This window comes from Kogia breviceps, chromosome 10 (genome assembly GCF_026419965.1).
Source record: "Kogia breviceps isolate mKogBre1 chromosome 10, mKogBre1 haplotype 1, whole genome shotgun sequence".
Lineage (NCBI taxonomy): Eukaryota > Metazoa > Chordata > Mammalia > Artiodactyla > Physeteridae > Kogia > Kogia breviceps.
In genome coordinates, this window is record NC_081319.1 from 95,837,196 (window position 1) to 95,854,079 (window position 16,884).

The 16,884-nt window shown below is 51.7% G+C and overlaps 2 protein-coding genes across 5 annotated transcripts in view; one reads left to right on the plus strand and one right to left on the minus strand.

The window, feature by feature from the left end:
• Nucleotides 1-10,798, plus strand: part of DTNBP1 (dystrobrevin binding protein 1) — a 120,863-nt gene extending 110,065 nt beyond the window's left edge. The window contains exons 8-10 of one of the 2 annotated variants that reach the window (XM_059076505.2): nt 1,869-2,024; nt 8,950-9,093; nt 10,419-10,798. In XM_059076505.2, coding sequence (XP_058932488.1) covers nt 1,869-2,024; nt 8,950-9,093; nt 10,419-10,636 — 518 coding nt within the window. In that variant the 3' untranslated portion in view covers nt 10,637-10,798. The remainder of the gene's footprint in view (nt 1-1,868; nt 2,025-8,949; nt 9,094-10,418) is intronic. The other variant, XM_067006736.1, reaches the window with a different exon arrangement.
• A 964-nt stretch (nt 10,799-11,762) lies between these two features.
• The window catches only part of JARID2 (jumonji and AT-rich interaction domain containing 2), a 242,420-nt gene continuing 237,298 nt past the window's right edge, over nt 11,763-16,884 (minus strand). For 2 of the 3 annotated variants that reach the window (XM_067006734.1, XM_059076488.2), the window contains exons 17-18: nt 16,486-16,593; nt 11,763-13,316 (exon numbers count right to left, since the gene is read on the minus strand). In XM_067006734.1, the coding sequence (XP_066862835.1) occupies nt 13,155-13,316; nt 16,486-16,593 (270 nt within the window). In that variant the 3' untranslated portion in view covers nt 11,763-13,154. Of the gene's footprint in view, nt 13,317-14,854; nt 14,980-16,485; nt 16,594-16,884 lie in introns of all 3 variants that reach the window. The other variant, XR_010835163.1, reaches the window with a different exon arrangement.

Genomic DNA, 16,884 nt, shown 5'->3' on the forward strand with positions numbered 1-16,884 from the left:
ACTTGGTAACACCATGAAGACTTTCTTATTAAGATTTTTTATTTAATTTTTAATAGATGACGTATAGCATTGTGTCAGTTTAAGGTGTACAACATGTTGACCACTGTGGAATCGCTCACACCTCCATCGTGTCCCATGATTACCATTTCTTTTTTGTGGTGGGAACATTTAAGATCTAGTCTCAGAGGAACTTTGAAGAATATAATACGATGTTGTTGACTGTGATCGCAGTGTTGTGCGTTCAATCGCCAGAACATACTCCTCTGCTACCGGCAAGCTTGCACCCTTGGACCAGCGTCTCCCCAGCTCCTCCACCCGCTCTCCCCCTGGTAACCACCACTCTGCTGTTTCTATTAGGAGTTCAACTTTTTTAGGTTCCACGTATAAGTGAGATCACACAGTATGTATCTTTGTCTGACCTATCTCACTTAGTATAGCGTCCTCCAGGCACACCTGCGTTGTCTCCCAGAGCAGGATTCCCTTCTTTCTCATGGCTGAATGGTGTTCCTCTGTGTATATGTACCACAGCTTCTTTACCCGTTCAGATGTCGACAGACACGTAAACTGCTTCCGTATGTTGGCTATTGTGAACGATGCTGCAGTGAGCGTGGGAGTGCAGATCTCTTTTTGAGGTCCTGTTTTCATTTCCTTTAGATATATATCCAGAAGTGGAATTAATGGACCATGTGTTCTGTTTTTAATTGTTTGAGGAACCTTCATGCTGTCTTCCATGGTGGCTGCGCCAGTTTACAGCCCCACCAACAGTGCACAAGGGATCCCTTTCCTCCACATCCTCGCCAACACTGCTTATCACTCGGCTTTTTGATGATGGCTGTTCTAACCTGTGATGGGGTTCTCTGCTCAGGGTCTCACAGGCCGGAGTCAGGGTCTGGCCAGGCTGCAAGGAATCTGTTTTCCAAGCTCGTTCAGGTTGTTGGTGGAGTCCTGGCTCCTTGTGGTGGTAGGACTGAGGTGTCCGTTTTCAGGCTTGGCAGTCAGCCTAGGGTGGCTTTCAGCTCCTGGACACACCTTCAGTCCTTGTTAGGCCTCTCCATCTTCAAAGCCAGCGAGGGGGCATGACCCTCACGTCAGACCCCTTCTGTGCTCGCACCTCTTCTCCTAGAAAAGTCCAGGCCCACCCAGACGACCTCTCTCTCATAAAGTCAGCTATGCCACAGAGAATGCCCGAATCACGAGCCCTGGGGTCCTGCGGGCTGTGCATCTGGGGACAGAGTTGCTGGGGGCCGTCTTCGAATCCCTCCCGCCGCACCCTGTGAAGAACAAAGGACTGGAGAGTTAGAAGCAGATTCAGAACCAACCCTTGGCCCATGTACGGGGTGAATAGCGGTTGCATCATCTGTGTTCCCCACGCAGCCTGCGGAAGGGTGAGCCGCCAACGGGTCACATGGGAAGGTAGATTCAGGCTTCTCGTTGGCGGCGAGGCTCGAGCTCATTGTATTACAGTTCTTCCCGGCGTGACTGACTGACGCAGCCCTCGCTGGAATGTAAAGTTCTTACGTTTCACGTCAGTACTGGGGTAATACTTGTATCCCAAATGTTCGTACAGTACGTGGCTCAGCAAGGTAAAGTGACTCAGCCAAGTGGCTGGTTCACGGACAGCAAAGCCACGACCAGGTGCTCTTCTCCAGACTCCGGCGGCCACGCGCTGGCTCTGCAACCAGCGTTCACCGAGTGCCTCCGGAGGCCGGGCCGGGTGAGGTGAAGGCGGACCTCCAGAAGCCCTGGCTCTCCACCTGTTGTGCTGCGGTCAGGGGGCCAGGGGAGAGCCTGTGAGTCGGTATTGATACCCGTTCCAGTCTCAGTCCTTTTGCAAACCCTGCCTGACCCAAATTATTCTGTGTCCTTAGCTGAGCTCGACGCCGAGCACACCCAGAAGGTCCTGGACATGGAGCAGAGCCAGCGAATGAAGCTGAGGGAACGGCAGAAGGTGTTCGAGGAGGCCTTCCAGCAGGACATGGAGCGGTACCTCTCCACGGGCTCGCCGCAGGCCGCAGAGAGGCGAGGCAAGTCGGCGCGGGCCCGCGCTCGGTGTGGCTACGGGGCTGCCTCCCCGGCGGGGCGGGGACAGAGGCTCAAAGGGGAGCGTCCTGCCCTCTTTGCCTTGCTGTTGCTGCTGCCTCTTCTTGACGTTCTAGGCTTTTGTCAAAGATATTTAGAAAACATGGAATACATTTTCCTAAGACGTTAAAAAGACAAAACAAACATTCGCCATAATTCTGTAGCACAGAATCCCTAATCCCTATTACTATTTTAGGGTGATTTTCTCTTGTGCGTGCCTGTTTATACAGACTGTACACATATCTGGCTTTGTATCTAACTTTCCTTCATAGTGTACGGGGATCTTTCCCCTACATTATTAAAAATCCTTTGAAAGGGTATGTTTTAAAAGTGGCATCTTCACAGTCAGGACGTGTCCTAACAGCTTCCTCGTTGGACACGGAAGATGCTTCGCCTCTATAAGTCGTGCTGTGACGTACATCTAGATGCATCTGATGGTTCCCGAGAACACGCTGAGGGGCACAGGAGTTGGACTCCAGGCCCCTTCGCCAGCCCCTTCTTCCCGGGACCTGGTGCCTGTGGAGGAGTGGTCTGGGCGGGCAGCTGACGTTTTCTCTCTGGCCAGCACGGGAGCAGTGGGCCGTGTGTACAAGCGTCCTGGGCTTCCCCGCCTACCTGCCCTCCGTCCTCCTGGAAGCCCTGCTCCTCCCGAACCTCTGTGCTCAGTCTTCCTCTTTTGCCTGGCCCTGGCCTTTGCTCTCCATACCCTGCCCCTCACGGAGGCCGCCCCCAATTTATCTGTTACCCTCCCTCTGTTTCTTCCTTCTCTATGTGCTCCCCAAGGAGAGGTTAAAGAAATCAAAGAATGAGGAAGGAAGAGAACGTAGAGAAAACAGATTAATAGGCGTGACTTAGAATGATTGAAGGATGCATTATGTTGACAGTGCTTCTTAAACTGAGGTGGATGGTACAAGATTTGAAGTTCAACTGCTTCATCTCCAGTCAGCTCGCCCTCTGTGTGTCCCACTAATGGAGAGTCTGTCTTCATCTGGGAAAGTCAGACTGCATGTTCCCTCAGAGTATGTTCGCTATTCAGTTTCTTTAGCGTTTGGCGCTGGTAATGGAGAGAGCCATCCCTGTTCACTCCAGGGATCTGTGGGCAGCAGCTGAGAAGGACACCACCCTAGTCTGCTTGGGCTGTTATAACAAAACAATGCAGACTGGTACCTTGTACACAACAGGGCTGGAAGTCTGTGGTCAAGGTGCTGGCTGATTTGGTTCCCAGTGAGAGGTCTGCAGCTTGTCCTCACTTAGCAGGGAGAGCTCCATCTCTGGTGCCTCTTCCTAGGAGGGCACTAACCCCATCCTCAGGGCCCCACCCTCATGACCTCTAGAATAATGAGCTCCCAAAGGCCCACCTCCAGAAACCATCACACTGGGGGTTAGGGCTTCACCATAGGAATTTGGGCAGGTGGGGGGACCACCCAAACATTTAGTCCATAACACACACACACCCTGGCAAATCTGACCCACAGATCTGAGCACAGTGAGACGTTATGCCGAGAGGGCATGGGAAGGTGGGACAGTGAAGAAAAGAGCAGTAGAGACTCTAATGCTTGTTCAGTTTAGTTCAGCAGACATTTCCTGAGCACCTGCTAAGTGCTCAGCAGAGGCAAAGAGAATATGAAAGTGCCTGTTAGGAGAGCCAGTCCTCAGGGGATGAGGACACAGCAGAGGCTGCAGCTTCAGAAGTCCCTCTTCGTTGGCCGTGAGCCTGCGGAGACAGGGATGGGCTGTTAATTGCCGGGTCCTTGTGGCCAGCACAGCCCAGTGCTGGACAAACAGAAGGAAGGGCTCGGTCGAGACGTGTTGAACAGATAGCAGTGAAGTATTGACGAACTGAATTTTCATGGTTTCAGGCCCCTAAAAAGATGTCCTTCAAATTTCAAAAAAGTGTTGGGCTTTTTTTTTTTTTTTTAAGGTAAAAAAGAGAGCCACACATACATTGCCAATATGTGTGGTTTTGAAAGCACTGAGGAAGAAACTTGGAGGCCTTGGGCTTTTCAGCTTCCCGCTTCGGGTGGAGCAGAAAAGATGTTCACAAATTACAAACAGGCCTCTCCACGCAAGGCCGTCCAGGGCCATCCCTTAGACCTCCCAGCCTGGGGGTCACACATCCCTTTCTTAACAGCATGTTCACATCTCCAAGGATGAACATTCTCTCATTTAGAAAAATCAATCAAACTAAGAATCTCTACAGTGAACATGGTATTTTACAGTCATTCCACTAAAGCAGAAATAGCAGTCTGAATTTTTCTCACTTTCCGACGCATCATGTTTTAGTTAAGACAAAGGCGTGGAAAGTTTTATCCAGAAAATGATCTAAGGGTGAAGGGACATCTGTGCCCACTGGGATTGTCGTGAGGCTGGGAACCGCTGGGAACCACAGAGTGGGGAGCCTCATGCACTGGAAGGGGAGTGAGGGCGGTGCCCACCGTGCTGAGGAGCAGCGGGGACCTGGGACCCACGCGTGCCCAGCAGCTCCCAGTGCCATTAGGACGTGATGAGGTGTTTTGTAAGACCCTGACGCAGCTTTTCTCTTCCACCTGACAAGACTCCCATTTTCTCAGAAAAACATCTATTGCTCTCACCTTGTTGCTAAGCACCTGGGTATCCTGACAGTGTGCAGTTAGTTGTGACCACATCCATCACCTTGAAGATGTCCTGTCTGTACCTGTATGTTCCCACTGTTAGACCTTGGGTTCCTGGCATCTCTGCTGGGCTGGCAGTTCAGTCAAATCTTGTGTAGCCAGGGGTGCCCCCTGTGCCCTCAGACACTCTGACTCAGCCCCTGGGTGTCCCAGGCACTGGGGAGGGCAGGAGGATATTTGGGCTAGTGATAAACCCAGTAGGTCTGGGGTAGGGCCCAAGAATGTGCATTTCCCGCAAGTTCCCAGGTGATGCTGGGGCTGCTGGTCTGGGGTCCACATCTTGAGGATGCTTCTTTAGGGTACATAACTAGGACACAGTCATAGGACAAGCATAGATCTAATTGTACTGGATTCTGTCACAAGTACCGACACCAGTTTACAGTCTCCCAGAAGCTGTATGTGCACGCTCCACTCACTCCGCAGCTTTGTCTACACTTGGTGGTGTCAGATAGTTAAAATGTTTCACAAATTTATATGTATGAAATGATACTTTATTTTGGCTTTAATCTGCAGTTCCTTGATTGTCCATTTTTCTACTGGTTGGCTGTCTTCCTTTAGAGTCTTACACTCGTGATATCGGCCTTTTCTGGTGATGTCTGGTGCAGATACCTTCTCTCAATCTGTGGCTTCTCTATTCTAGTGTGGCCTTTGCTAAATGTGTTTATTTTTAAGCTTTGCCCACTTTATTTTCTTGCTTATGGTTTGTACTTGTGTCTTGTTTAGGCACTCCTTCCCTCCAAGTTATAAGGATACTCTGCTGTGTTTCATTCTAAAAGTTTCTATGCTTCCCATTTTCTCTTTGGCCCCTAAATCCACCAGTTGGTTTTTGTGTGCATCGTGAGGAAGGGATCTGACTTTAATTCTTCACAGCAGTAACTGTCTATCTCAGCACCGGTGTTCTCTCCACTGCTCACACGGTCTTCTGTCAGTTTCAGTACAACTGAGTCTTTTTTAGGCTTTTTCTTTTCTGTTCCAGTCTTCTGTTTGTCTGGCCTTGAGCCAAACCTTACTATCTTAATTTTAATTCTTCATTAAGTAGTGGTTCTCAACCAGGGGCAACTTTGTCCCCTTGGGGACCCATGGAAACGGCTGGAGAGTTCTCTTTGTTGTGATTGAGGGGGGGGGGTCTGTAAGTGTCCATTTCAAAAGGCTTCTAAATTGGCTTGTTCAGATGTTTCCTATTAATACTCAATTTTGGAATGCGTAATCATCAAAGAGGTACATTAGATCCTCATTTCCCCCATGATTATGGACTTGTTACCACTTTCCTTGTGATTATTCCATATTTTGCTTTATAAAAATAACCACAAAATATATACTCACATAGAAATTCTGAATTACCTTCCTGGTGAATTGAACCATCAAAAAAATCACTAAGCGGGGCCTTCCCTGGTGGTGCAGTGGTTAAGAATCCGCCTGCCAATGCAGGGGACACGGGTTCGAGCCCTGGTCCGGGAAGATCCCACATGCCACGGAGCAACTAAGCCCATGTGCCACAACTACTGAGCCTGCTCTCTAGAGCCCGTGAGCCACAACTACTGAAGCCCGTGTGCCCACAGCCTGTGCTCCACAACAAGAGAAGCCACCGCAATGAGAAGCCTGCTCACCGCAAGTAAGAGTAGCTCCCACCAGCTGCAACTAGAGAAAGCCTGCGCATGGCAACGAAGACCCAATGCAGCCAAAAATAAATAAAATTAATTTTTTTAAAAAAAGGAACAAACTACTGATACATGCTGTAGTGTGGATAAACCTCCAAAAAAAAAACCCCACTAAGTGCTGTGTTTTATGCCAATAATGCTTTTGTTTCCCCTTCAAGTCTATTTTTTTGATGTTTATAGCGCCATGTCAGCTTTCTTCAAGTTTAGTTGTTTGCCCACTTCCCGTTTTTCCTTAAATTTTTTAAATGTTTCTGTTCTTATATTTTAGGAATGCCTCTTACAAACAGAATAACTAGATTTTATCACTTATAGGAAACATTTTCAGGAAAATAGAAAGCACCGAATAAGATGATAGTAATGAAGCCAGGCAGTCCGTGATCACAGCACATGTAAATGAACCAAATTTGACACATAACAGATTATAAAACTGGCTTCGGTGCCATCTTATTTGGTGCTTTCATTTTCCTGCAAGTGTTCCCTATGCTTTTAGTCCAATTATTTTTCTCCCCTCTTTAAGAGAATGGCACAGACAGAAAAAAAGTGAGACTCTGCTCCTTTCAAAACTGAAGTCAAGGCCAGGCCGAAACGCCACCAAGGACTCCACAGTCACAAAGAAAACCCGCGTTTTCCCCACCTTCTCCCTCACAGGAGAGCAACCCCCAGAGGCATGAGCTTGACCCCTGTGCACTCAGGTCCCTCCGTCGGGTCAGCCTTGCAGGAGCCCCAGGGCAGCACCGCCCCGGTGTCCCCTGTGAAGTGGCCGTGATTCCTGTGAGGCCAAGGGCGACACTGGTGGCACATGTCACCCGGCTTCTCTGCCTTGGATGGTGCCACCTCGAGTGGGACGTCTCAACTGTAACAAGCTTTACCTGCTTTAGTGCTGAGCCTTCACGATTTCCTGTGCCCAGAGAATCAGATTCCCACCTTCCTGCCAGACGAAACAGGGATCTGGCTCTCCTCAAGCCGCCTCTCCTGTCACTATCGTCCAGTCCTTCAATTCAGCTGGAGTAAATTCCCCGTATTTGATACTATTATGATTATTTTACTCAGAGTGTTATATATACTCACAGACTTACATGTCTCTTCCGTGCACTTCGGCCTCCCTCCCGGGACCCACGCCCTCTTCCCTCCTCCCGTGGCCTGACCTTTGCTGAGAGCAGGCTTAGGGGGGAGTTGTGTCTCACACTTGATCTTAAGAGATGATATTTACCTCACCTCTTTGAATTCATTATTCCACTGTCTTCTGACTCCTGTTGTCGAGCTGTAGGTCTAATTCTTTCCTTATCTTTCCTAATCTGCTCTTTCTCTTTGATGTTCATCACTTCGCTGCATTTCATCCGTCTTGCTTGGAATAGATTTTGTCCCTAAATCCTGGAGGTCTGATCTTTCAGCGAATCTGGAAGATAATCAGCCTCTGTGAATACTGCTGGTCCCTAGTCTCCGTTCTCATTTTGGAACTGTGAATATGTCAACTTTCGCATTTTCCATTTCTCTTAAACTCTTTCATACTTCCCACTTGTTTATTTCGTTCACTGATTTTCTGTTTGGCTCTCACCTCTTTAACTTGTGCCCGAAGTTTTAAATTTCAGTGACTTTTTCCTATTTGGAAGTTATTTGGCTTTTTTTCAAATGCCTGATCTGATTTTTGACACCTTGTTCATTGTTTGATTCAATCTTTTCTTTCTTTAAAATATTTAAAGCCACTTTGAATTCTCGGGAATAGATGCTAATAGTCTTTGTTTCTGCTGACCCTCACTCGTAGTGACGTGTGTACTGTAAATTCCGGATTGGATTGGATTTTGTGTTGAGTTTATATTCCTGTGAGACCCTGGGTTAAGGATGTGTCCACATCCAGAAATTTCTGTTTGCTTGTGACAGGCAGCATCACATGCCTCGGGTGATTTAAGTTACCTGGCTTGTAGTTTCTGGACCGCAGAGGCAGTTTACATAGGAACCCCAGACCCTGGAGGCCCCCCTCCCTCACTGTGCCCAGGCTCGGACTTTGGTCCTGTAGCGTCTTTCTGCTGGTGGGCTGATTTTTGTTCTAGTCTCTGCTTTCACCGCAGGGAGCTCTTGGTTGCAACTCGCCGGCTTGCAGATGCTCAAACTCTGCTGTTAAGATGAAGACTAGAGAAATGTCCCAAGGGCAGAGAAGACTCCACATGGAATTGTAGTAAAGCTGGGGGCAACCACAGCCAGGTGTCTGGCGGGAATGTCAGCCTCTCGAGTCGGCACCCACCTCCGAAGCCAAGAATTTCTCTGATGCAGAAAGGGTTACCTTCAGCACTTGCAAGCAAGAGGGCTGGGGGTGAAAAGGAAGACTGCTGTGGCAGGTGTAAGAGGTAATAGTAACCAAGGTTAAGGCTAGGATGGATTTAAAGTACGAAACTGGGACATGTCAATGATACACTGCTCCAAAAGTCTGTTTTAAAAGTCTGGAGTAGCGGGAGATATTTTAATACACCTAGAAAACACAATGTGCCTTTAGCCTAACACAGTGGGAGCTCATCTTTTAAAGTGTTAGTAAATGACAGAAGGTCTAACCTCTTCCTGTCCCCCAGAGCCCCTGGGCAGCCTGTCATCCATGGAGGTGAACGTGGACGTGCTGGAGCAAATGGACCTGGTGGACATCTCTGACCAGGAGGCCCTGGACGTCTTCCTGAACTCCGGTGGCGAGGGGAGCACTGTGCCGTCCCCTGTCTCAGGTGGGGGTGACGGGCCCGCACACACTGGGCCACACCCAGTTCCAGGACTTCCCTCCACGGGGAGGACCGAGGCGGGGCAGCGCGGTTGCACACAGCGCGCACGGCGCTTCCTGTTCCACTGACCCACTCCACACGCAGTCGGGCCTCACAGAAGTAGACAAAGGAGACACTGCCCGTCGCGGTCATGAATTTCTCAAAGACTCTTGTGCTTTACCCAGATACCTTCAGTGGACAGGGAGCTTCCTGAAATTGTGTGCTCTTTCTCCTCTGGCTCGGAAGTTAATTTGAGTGGGGATTTTGTGGTTCGGCACTAGAATTTGGGGGAGGTGGGAGCTTTCCTGTGTGGCTTCCCCGTCCTCCATTCGGCAGCTGTATAGTTGATCTCTGCTGTGGGCAAGGCCAAGGTTTGTGTTCAGCACTCGGTTTGGATTTTAAAAATTAGTTGCAACCCTGTGGGCACGTTACCTCCATTTAATGCCTTCCCGAAATTTCACGTTCATTCGGCACGTATTTACTGAGGCTTCGGCCCTATACCTGGACTCAGTTTATTTTAAATTTCGGACCATTCCTTCTGGGTGGGTGGTCTTTGTAGACGTCATTACAGAGAACGCGTTTACGTTTCTTCCACGTACAAAAGAGGGAAAGGCCAGCCCTTCAGCAGCCCCTGCCCCTTAGCTGGTGGCCCCACTCCATGGGCCGCCATCCTCACAGTTGAGGCCCGGGGCTTCCTGTCCACGTGTGTCTCGGGTCTCCACAAAGCAGCTCCGTCCCTCTCCCCCAGGAACTGCGTGAGCAGTGCTGTCCCGGGGAGGGAGGCCCTTTGTCCCGCCGAGAAGGCCGGCCCCTTCCCAGGGTCAGGAAGAGACTCCATCACCTGCGTATGGTTTTGGTTCCTTTAAGAGGATCTCCACAAGGGTTTTTCTCTTAACGTCCATTTCTTTGAATTATTTCAAAGGATATAAAGAGGTAAATCTAGATGATCAAGGTTACCAGGAGTGCTCCTCGGAGAAATGCAGTGTTTGCGGTTTGGCCTTGAGCACAGTGCTCTATTGGATACTGGAAGGGGTTTGGGATCTTTCCATGTGTCACAGGTGGCAGAAGGGTCGGCTCGGGCCCTGGGCTGCCTCTGGCGTCACCTAGCTTAGCATTTATTTTCTGGGGGCAGTTCCTGCACTGCCATGGGGCCTGGTTCTGCAGCCTGCATGTCACAGGACCAGAGAACTCACACCCGCTTTATATTCTATGCAAGTTCAAATGATCATCTTCAGGGGCAGTTCTCAGATGCAGTACTTTTATGACAGGCTCGCTTCTGCTTTATCTTGCAGGGCCGGAAGCGAGCCCCGGTCAGGACGCAGTTACTCTTCAGGTTCCAAATGCCTCCGGAGCCCGAGCCACACGGCCTTCCTCCTCCTCCCCCTGCGCCGACCCGACTGCCCAGGACCCCAGCGAAGGTGGGGAGGGCCCCGTGGTCCAGTCTGACGAGGAGGGAGTGGAGGTGGACACCGCCCTTGCCACCTTCCACTCCGACGGCAGTGACTCCTGAACCCGGGCGTCAGCGCTCCGGCCACCTTCAGAGGACGACACGGCTGTGCCCAGAGGCCCACGGTGAAGGCAGGTGGATTTAGGGAGGCTCTCGATTTACACAGTTGCCAATAATGTGTGAGAAACTGAAACAACAGCTACAATAAAGTTTGAGGACCACAAACACAGCCTATTTGTACAGAAGGGCTGCTAAACACTCACGTTCTGCAGGCCTCAGAGTGCAGGCCAGGCCAGGAAATTAGGTGTCCACGCCGGCTCAGCACTGAATGGCAAAGCCCTTTACAGGCAGGAAACTGTGCTTCCTCTCGGCTCTAACCAAGTTTGGGTTTTCACCTGATCATTACAAAATTATGAAGTCCAACAAGCACGGCCTGCCTTAATGGAGCCCACACCCGGGCCCAGAGGAAGAGAGAAACCGAAGCCAAGCCCCCACGCCACCCCACTCCCGGCGGGACCCCGCTCCCCCAGGGACGAGGGGCAGGCTGGATCGAGGAGGGGTGGCTGCGGGCCTGCACTCGTGGCCACGCTGGTGTCCAGGGGCCCCGCAGAAAATGAGAGGCAAACGGCAGCCGTTAGGTTTTTGTTCAGAGGGCATCCAGGCAACCGCCAGCAGAGGGAAAGTGAGATAAAGGATTAAAATTCGGTGTTCACTCCACTCCCTGGCCAATGGGACAGGACCCCCCCCCCCCAGCCCATTTATCAGAAAACATCTCATCCACTCTCTTCCACAAGACAAACAAGCGTCCAAAAAACTTTGTTTTTATTATTAAACCTTGTAGTACAAACCTGAAAAGTAAACAAAAAACTGGCAATAAACAACATGAAGTCTCCCCTCCCGGGGGAGGGGTGCAGAGCAGCGCTAATAAATTAGACGTCAGACCGTAAGCCGTGGGCAGAAGTTCACTGTCCAAAGAGGGCAAGAACACAGCAAGGCCATGAAAACCGGACCAGCACATTGGAAAACACGACTCTGCTCATGTCATCGTTAAATATTCCAACACAGTTCAGTCTTCTGCAAACGACAACCGACAAAGTGGCACAGGACGCTCCTGACAGCCCCACCGGCGAGCTCAGTGCAACACGGCAGCTGCGGGATCGGTGAATCCAATTATGAAACAAAGAACGGCTTGTGAAAACAGTTTCCCTTTTTTATTCCACACATACTGTACACACAACCGGAGAAGGGCAACAGCTACTCCATTATTATTTTTTTGTTGTTGTTCAGTGATGTAAGCAGCACTTATAAATGTTACAAGAAAAACCCTGTAAGCATCCAATCCAACCGATGAAGAAACTGAAGTGTAAGGCTTTTCTTCATCTCGTCTTCTCACCCCCTCCCCTCCCCCACCCAGAAAAAGGCTCAAGTATTTAAAACAATTTACAGGCGTATGTACAAAAGGGACGGGATTTTTTTTTTTGTTATTACAACATGAAGAGAAAAAATAGACCAGATGAGGGCAGATACATTTTCACATTCAAAAAGAACGGCAGACCTCCTAGTGGCTCTAGATGTGATCACCAACAAAACGAGTTTAAAAAGAAAGATTAATGCTGACCTGTGAAGGTGTAAAACAACGAGCTGTGAGATGACGGAATGTTAGAAAGATTGCACATCCACGACAAAGAAGCACTTAACGGCTTCAATCACTTTTTTCCTTTTTTTTTTTTTTTTCTTAAGGATGCTATTGAAGGGTTTTTTGATAAAGTAGCCAACAGCACCAAAAAATAACAGAATGGATTTCCTAATGAAATCAGGCACAGGTTTCCCTCACGTGACCCCCTCCAAGGCAGGCAGTCTTTTTCTTCTCTTTCCTTAAACAGATGCATAGTGATGTGCTGGTAAAGAGAACCTAGTCACTCCGACCTCCTCATTTTGCCTATGGTTAGGAAACAACGTCCACCTTCAGCTGCCATAACCGCCCAAAGAAACAAAATGGGGATTCTCCGGTTTTAACAACTACAAACTCATCCTGCACGTGACAGAAGAAAAGACAGCCAAAGTAAAGCCATTTCTTTCAAGTGTGTGTGTGTGTGTGTGTGTGTGTGTGTGTGTGTCTCCTATCCCTTTTCCTCTCTAGAAAAAAACCTGCTCACATTACTGATGGTTTTAAAATTTGTTCTCCAAACTTCACCCTCTTCAAAACTGGGTTAAAAAGCCTTTTTTCCCCCAACAGTTACAAAAAAAAAAAAAAACCAAAAAAACAACAAACAAACAAAAAAAATCAAACAAAAAGGCTTTTGTCAGCCACAAGGGGCGATACAAATTAATAACAGCCCCTCAAGGGTTTTAAAACAGTGAATATACGGCAGTTTCAAAAATCTGACTGCAGTATCTAGGTATTCTAAGTACAAAAAAAGTTCAACAGTTTAATGCTAAAACAAAATTAGTTCTCTAAAACCAGAAGAAAATCTTCTTCAGAGCTAGTGCAAAGACAGCTTGTATCCTACAGCCAGTACTCCAAACTAGAATATAATAATTACAGAAAAATATCTATCCCCGGCCCATGGTGCTGGCGTCTTCACGAGGACGAGGCAGCGGCGAGCCGGGAGGGCGGCACGTCCACCGTCGCTCTCTTGCGGGGCCCTCTTTTTGGTGTGGGTTTACCGAGACAGTTCTCAATGCTGCCGTTTTTACCAGATACCTTGCCACAGATCTGATTGACCAGGCTGATAATTTGTTCCTGTTTCGGGTTGAAAGGAAGACAAAGGATTAGCCAACGGAAGAGCGTCGCCAGGACCCCCCAAGGGAGTCACCTTCATCAAACCACGTCAGAGCGGCACCGAGGGGGCTGGGGAGCGCTGGGTGGCCTTGGAAATCCGCCCCGAGGTTCCCGGGTGCGGCGGCCTGGGAGCTGGTTAGGACAACAACTTCCCGAGACCGAGGTCCCCTGGCCAGGCACCTAAACGAAGCGCTCCTCCTCGGGGAGAAACCTGCCTGTTCTCATCTGGAAGCCAAGGAAACGGTACGCCAAGTCCCTTCCTCCTGATGGGCAGCTTCCTAACCCCACTTCCCCCTCCAGGGAGCCCGGGAGCGCCCCCTGGTGGCTGTAAAGTCCAAACGTTCACGAGCTGAGAGCCCTGAAATTTCACCTGCAGCCCCGAAACCAGAGTAAGCGTGGGGCTGTTTCCTTAGAGCTGCTTTCCCGTCTGCTCTGTACCTTCACCCGTGTCCACGAGGTCCCTCGCCGCCGAGACGAGACAACACCAGCAGCGGGCTTCCCGCTGCCGCCACCTGGGCACCTCCTCGGGGCCCCAGCAGGAAGGGGAGGGCTGGGAAGTGAGGGGAGACTCAGGCCTGAGGGCCCAGGGCCTCTCACCTGGCTCCCTGCACGGTGACAAATGCCTGGGGGCTGCTTGTTGCTCTCTCTGGCTACTCTGGAGCCTACTTAACCTGCTCTTGCAGATGAATACAAACACGTGTCTATAAACGTTTCTCGTTCCCTACTCAGCGAAGGGGAGAGGACAAAGGGAACAAGAGAAGCATCTATCTGTTGGCGTCAAAAGTACACGTGTAACTTTAAAACAACTCGCAACCATCCAGTTTTAAAAGAAACCACGGGGAGGAGTATTTAAATGGCCCACGTTCTGACATACACTCCAGAGCACCTGCTAGAGCCAGGGACGGACGGACGGACCAGGAGGCCACGGGGACAGGAGGCCGCTCCTTCACTCAAGCCTGAGGGTCAGCCTAGTCCGGGCCCAGGCCTGCTCCCAGGGACTGCAAACATCGTTGGGCCACTTAAAGCACTTAGGATACACATGCTAATGAAGAACAAACATGAGCTTCATTAAAGCCCAGTTACCTGCAGCTAAAGGCACCTGGGCAGCAGGGGGTTCCGAGGAGGCAGCCGCCCGCCCGCACCTGTGTGACCGAACGGCCGGACAGAGGGGTCTGACTGCTGGGCACCGGGGCTCGGGCCAAAGCTGTGCTCTCTAAAGCCATTTCTGAGATCCAACCCAGAGCTGGAAATTCCCCATTAAAAAAAAAAAAAAAAAAAAAAAATTACAGTTCAACTCAATAGGGAACTGACTTGTGATCTTCATTTACTAAAACAGGCCACTGGCAAAGTAGGAGGCTTACAAAACCTTTTCTCTTCCCTGTGCGTGAGAACCAATGATTAAGCTTCAGACCGACAGACCCTACGTATGTGATTCTTTTCCAGGACTTTGGTCACATCAAGACACCTAGCTCCAAGATGGGCTGGAGGTGGAAACTAACCCACGTTTTGTCGAGCTTCAGAATCATCTCGAGAAGCCCCAGCGCCGCCGGCTGTACCCTGCGAGTTGCCAGAGATGCTCTGACTCAGACACGAGGGTTTATTTTTAACCGTGTTCTGACATTTGCTGTTCAAGTGAAGAAGCAGGGAGGGGAAAGTGGTTATTGCCTTCGCTGAACATGCTCTTTAAAAACAAAGAAGATGCAAAGAGATCTATTTTCAGCTTTCCAATCTTACAATTTAGCCAAAGGCTTCTGATCAAGTCTGACCACAGCCTGACACCCCACAGGCGCTCCCATCGCCTCCCGGGGCACCCGGTCCGGCCCTGCCCAGCGCTGCCATGTGCGATGGCTGGATGAGGCCGCCTTACGTGGGACTGACCGCCCCAGGTTTGGGGGGCAGTGGGGATGGAGGGGCCGGCAGGTTCTGCCCTCAGAGAGGGGCTCGCGGCCGGTCACCACAGGGAGGAGGACGCTTCTCTGGAAGAGGGCGGGCCAGGAGGGGCAAGGGGGTCCCCAGGGCAGTCTCCCAAGGTGACTCCCCCAAAAAGGACTCCGGGTCAGTCAAGGAGTAAAAAGACCACGTGTCTCCGGAGCTGCGAGCTTGTACCCGGAAACTCAATCGCAGAGCAGCCTGGAAGCACGTGAAACACACGTGACGAGACGAGACAGGCCGCTCTGGAAGCGGAGCCCTGGGTGCTCCGTGCCGGCCGAAGAAGCGCCCTCCCCACGGGGGCACCTAGCGGGCAGTGGAGACCAGCCAACACAAAAAGCACCTCACACGGACCCGCCTCTGGGCACGGCTGCGGTTTTCAGAGAGGGTGGAACCGGGCTTTATTCAGAAAGTGAAACCTTCGGGAGCAAAAAGTGAAAGGCTCCGTGTCTGCCGAGGCCCCGGGCGCCCCCAGGGCCGCCCCCTCGGGCGCTGCCTGCAGCTCAGCAAGTGGCCGCAGGCTCTGCAGTTCACCACGCGGCGCGGACCCACAGCAGAACCGCTGGCAACCGCGGCGGAGGGAGGCCGACACGCGCGGACGGGCCCAGCGGTCGGCACTTCGTGGGCCAGAGACCCCGCGGGGCTGGGGCCAGGAAGGCTCCTCAGGCCAAGTCCCGGGGCCCCAGGGTCGGGCTGCTCTGAGGACGCAGCCACGAGGCCCCTGAAGCGGGCCTCGGCCTCGAGGGAAGGGCAGCCCTGGCTTGGCCCTGCCGCTTTTGGCCTCGGTCTGTCCCGCACCGTCCCCTCGGGATCTGGGCCCCAACTGGAGGTGACGGCACAGTCTCCTCCCCCAGACAGTGGGGCAGCCACGCCCCGAAACCGAACTCCCTAAGAACCGAGGCACCGAGGCCAGGAGGGAAAGCAGGGCTGAGCGCGCTGCGGACAGGCTCGCGGGGGCACGACAAAGCGCGGACAAGGACCAAAATCCCTGCAGCCTCAGCTCCTGGTTTCTCCAGGCCGGTGGAACTCAAGCCGGACCTGCCCACTCCCCCATCCTGGCGCAAGGAGCGACCTTCCCACCACGTCAGGCTCCGTCCGGCCAGAAGGCGCCTGGAACCAGGCCGGCTGCACGCGCTCACGACAAGAGCTGTGACACGGACCACGCGGGCAGGGGACCGCTGCCACCCCGCGAGGCACTGACCTCGTCGTAGCGGTACATGAGCTTCAGGCCGCGGCAGGACTTCTGCTTCTCCACGTGGCGCAGGGCACACTCCAGGCAGAAGACCACGTTCTCGTTCTCCTGCACGACCTGCGGGGCGAGAGGCACCCGAGGCTGACGGGACTCGGGGGTGGGGGACAGGGGTGTGTCCCGGGAGCAGAGTGTGGGAGGCCACCGCCCAGGCCAGGGGCGTCTGTGACCCAGAGACACGGGATACCGACGAGAACACCAACGAGTCACCGGGACCGTGATTGTCAACCCATCTCTGAGCTGCACCCAGAGGCCTCGAGGGCCCTCTTGGCTCCTGTGCCCTCTCCCGCCAGAGGGTCTGAGCGCGGCGGGCTGGTGGACAGGGGCTGAGGGCTCCTGAGACTTCGGGTA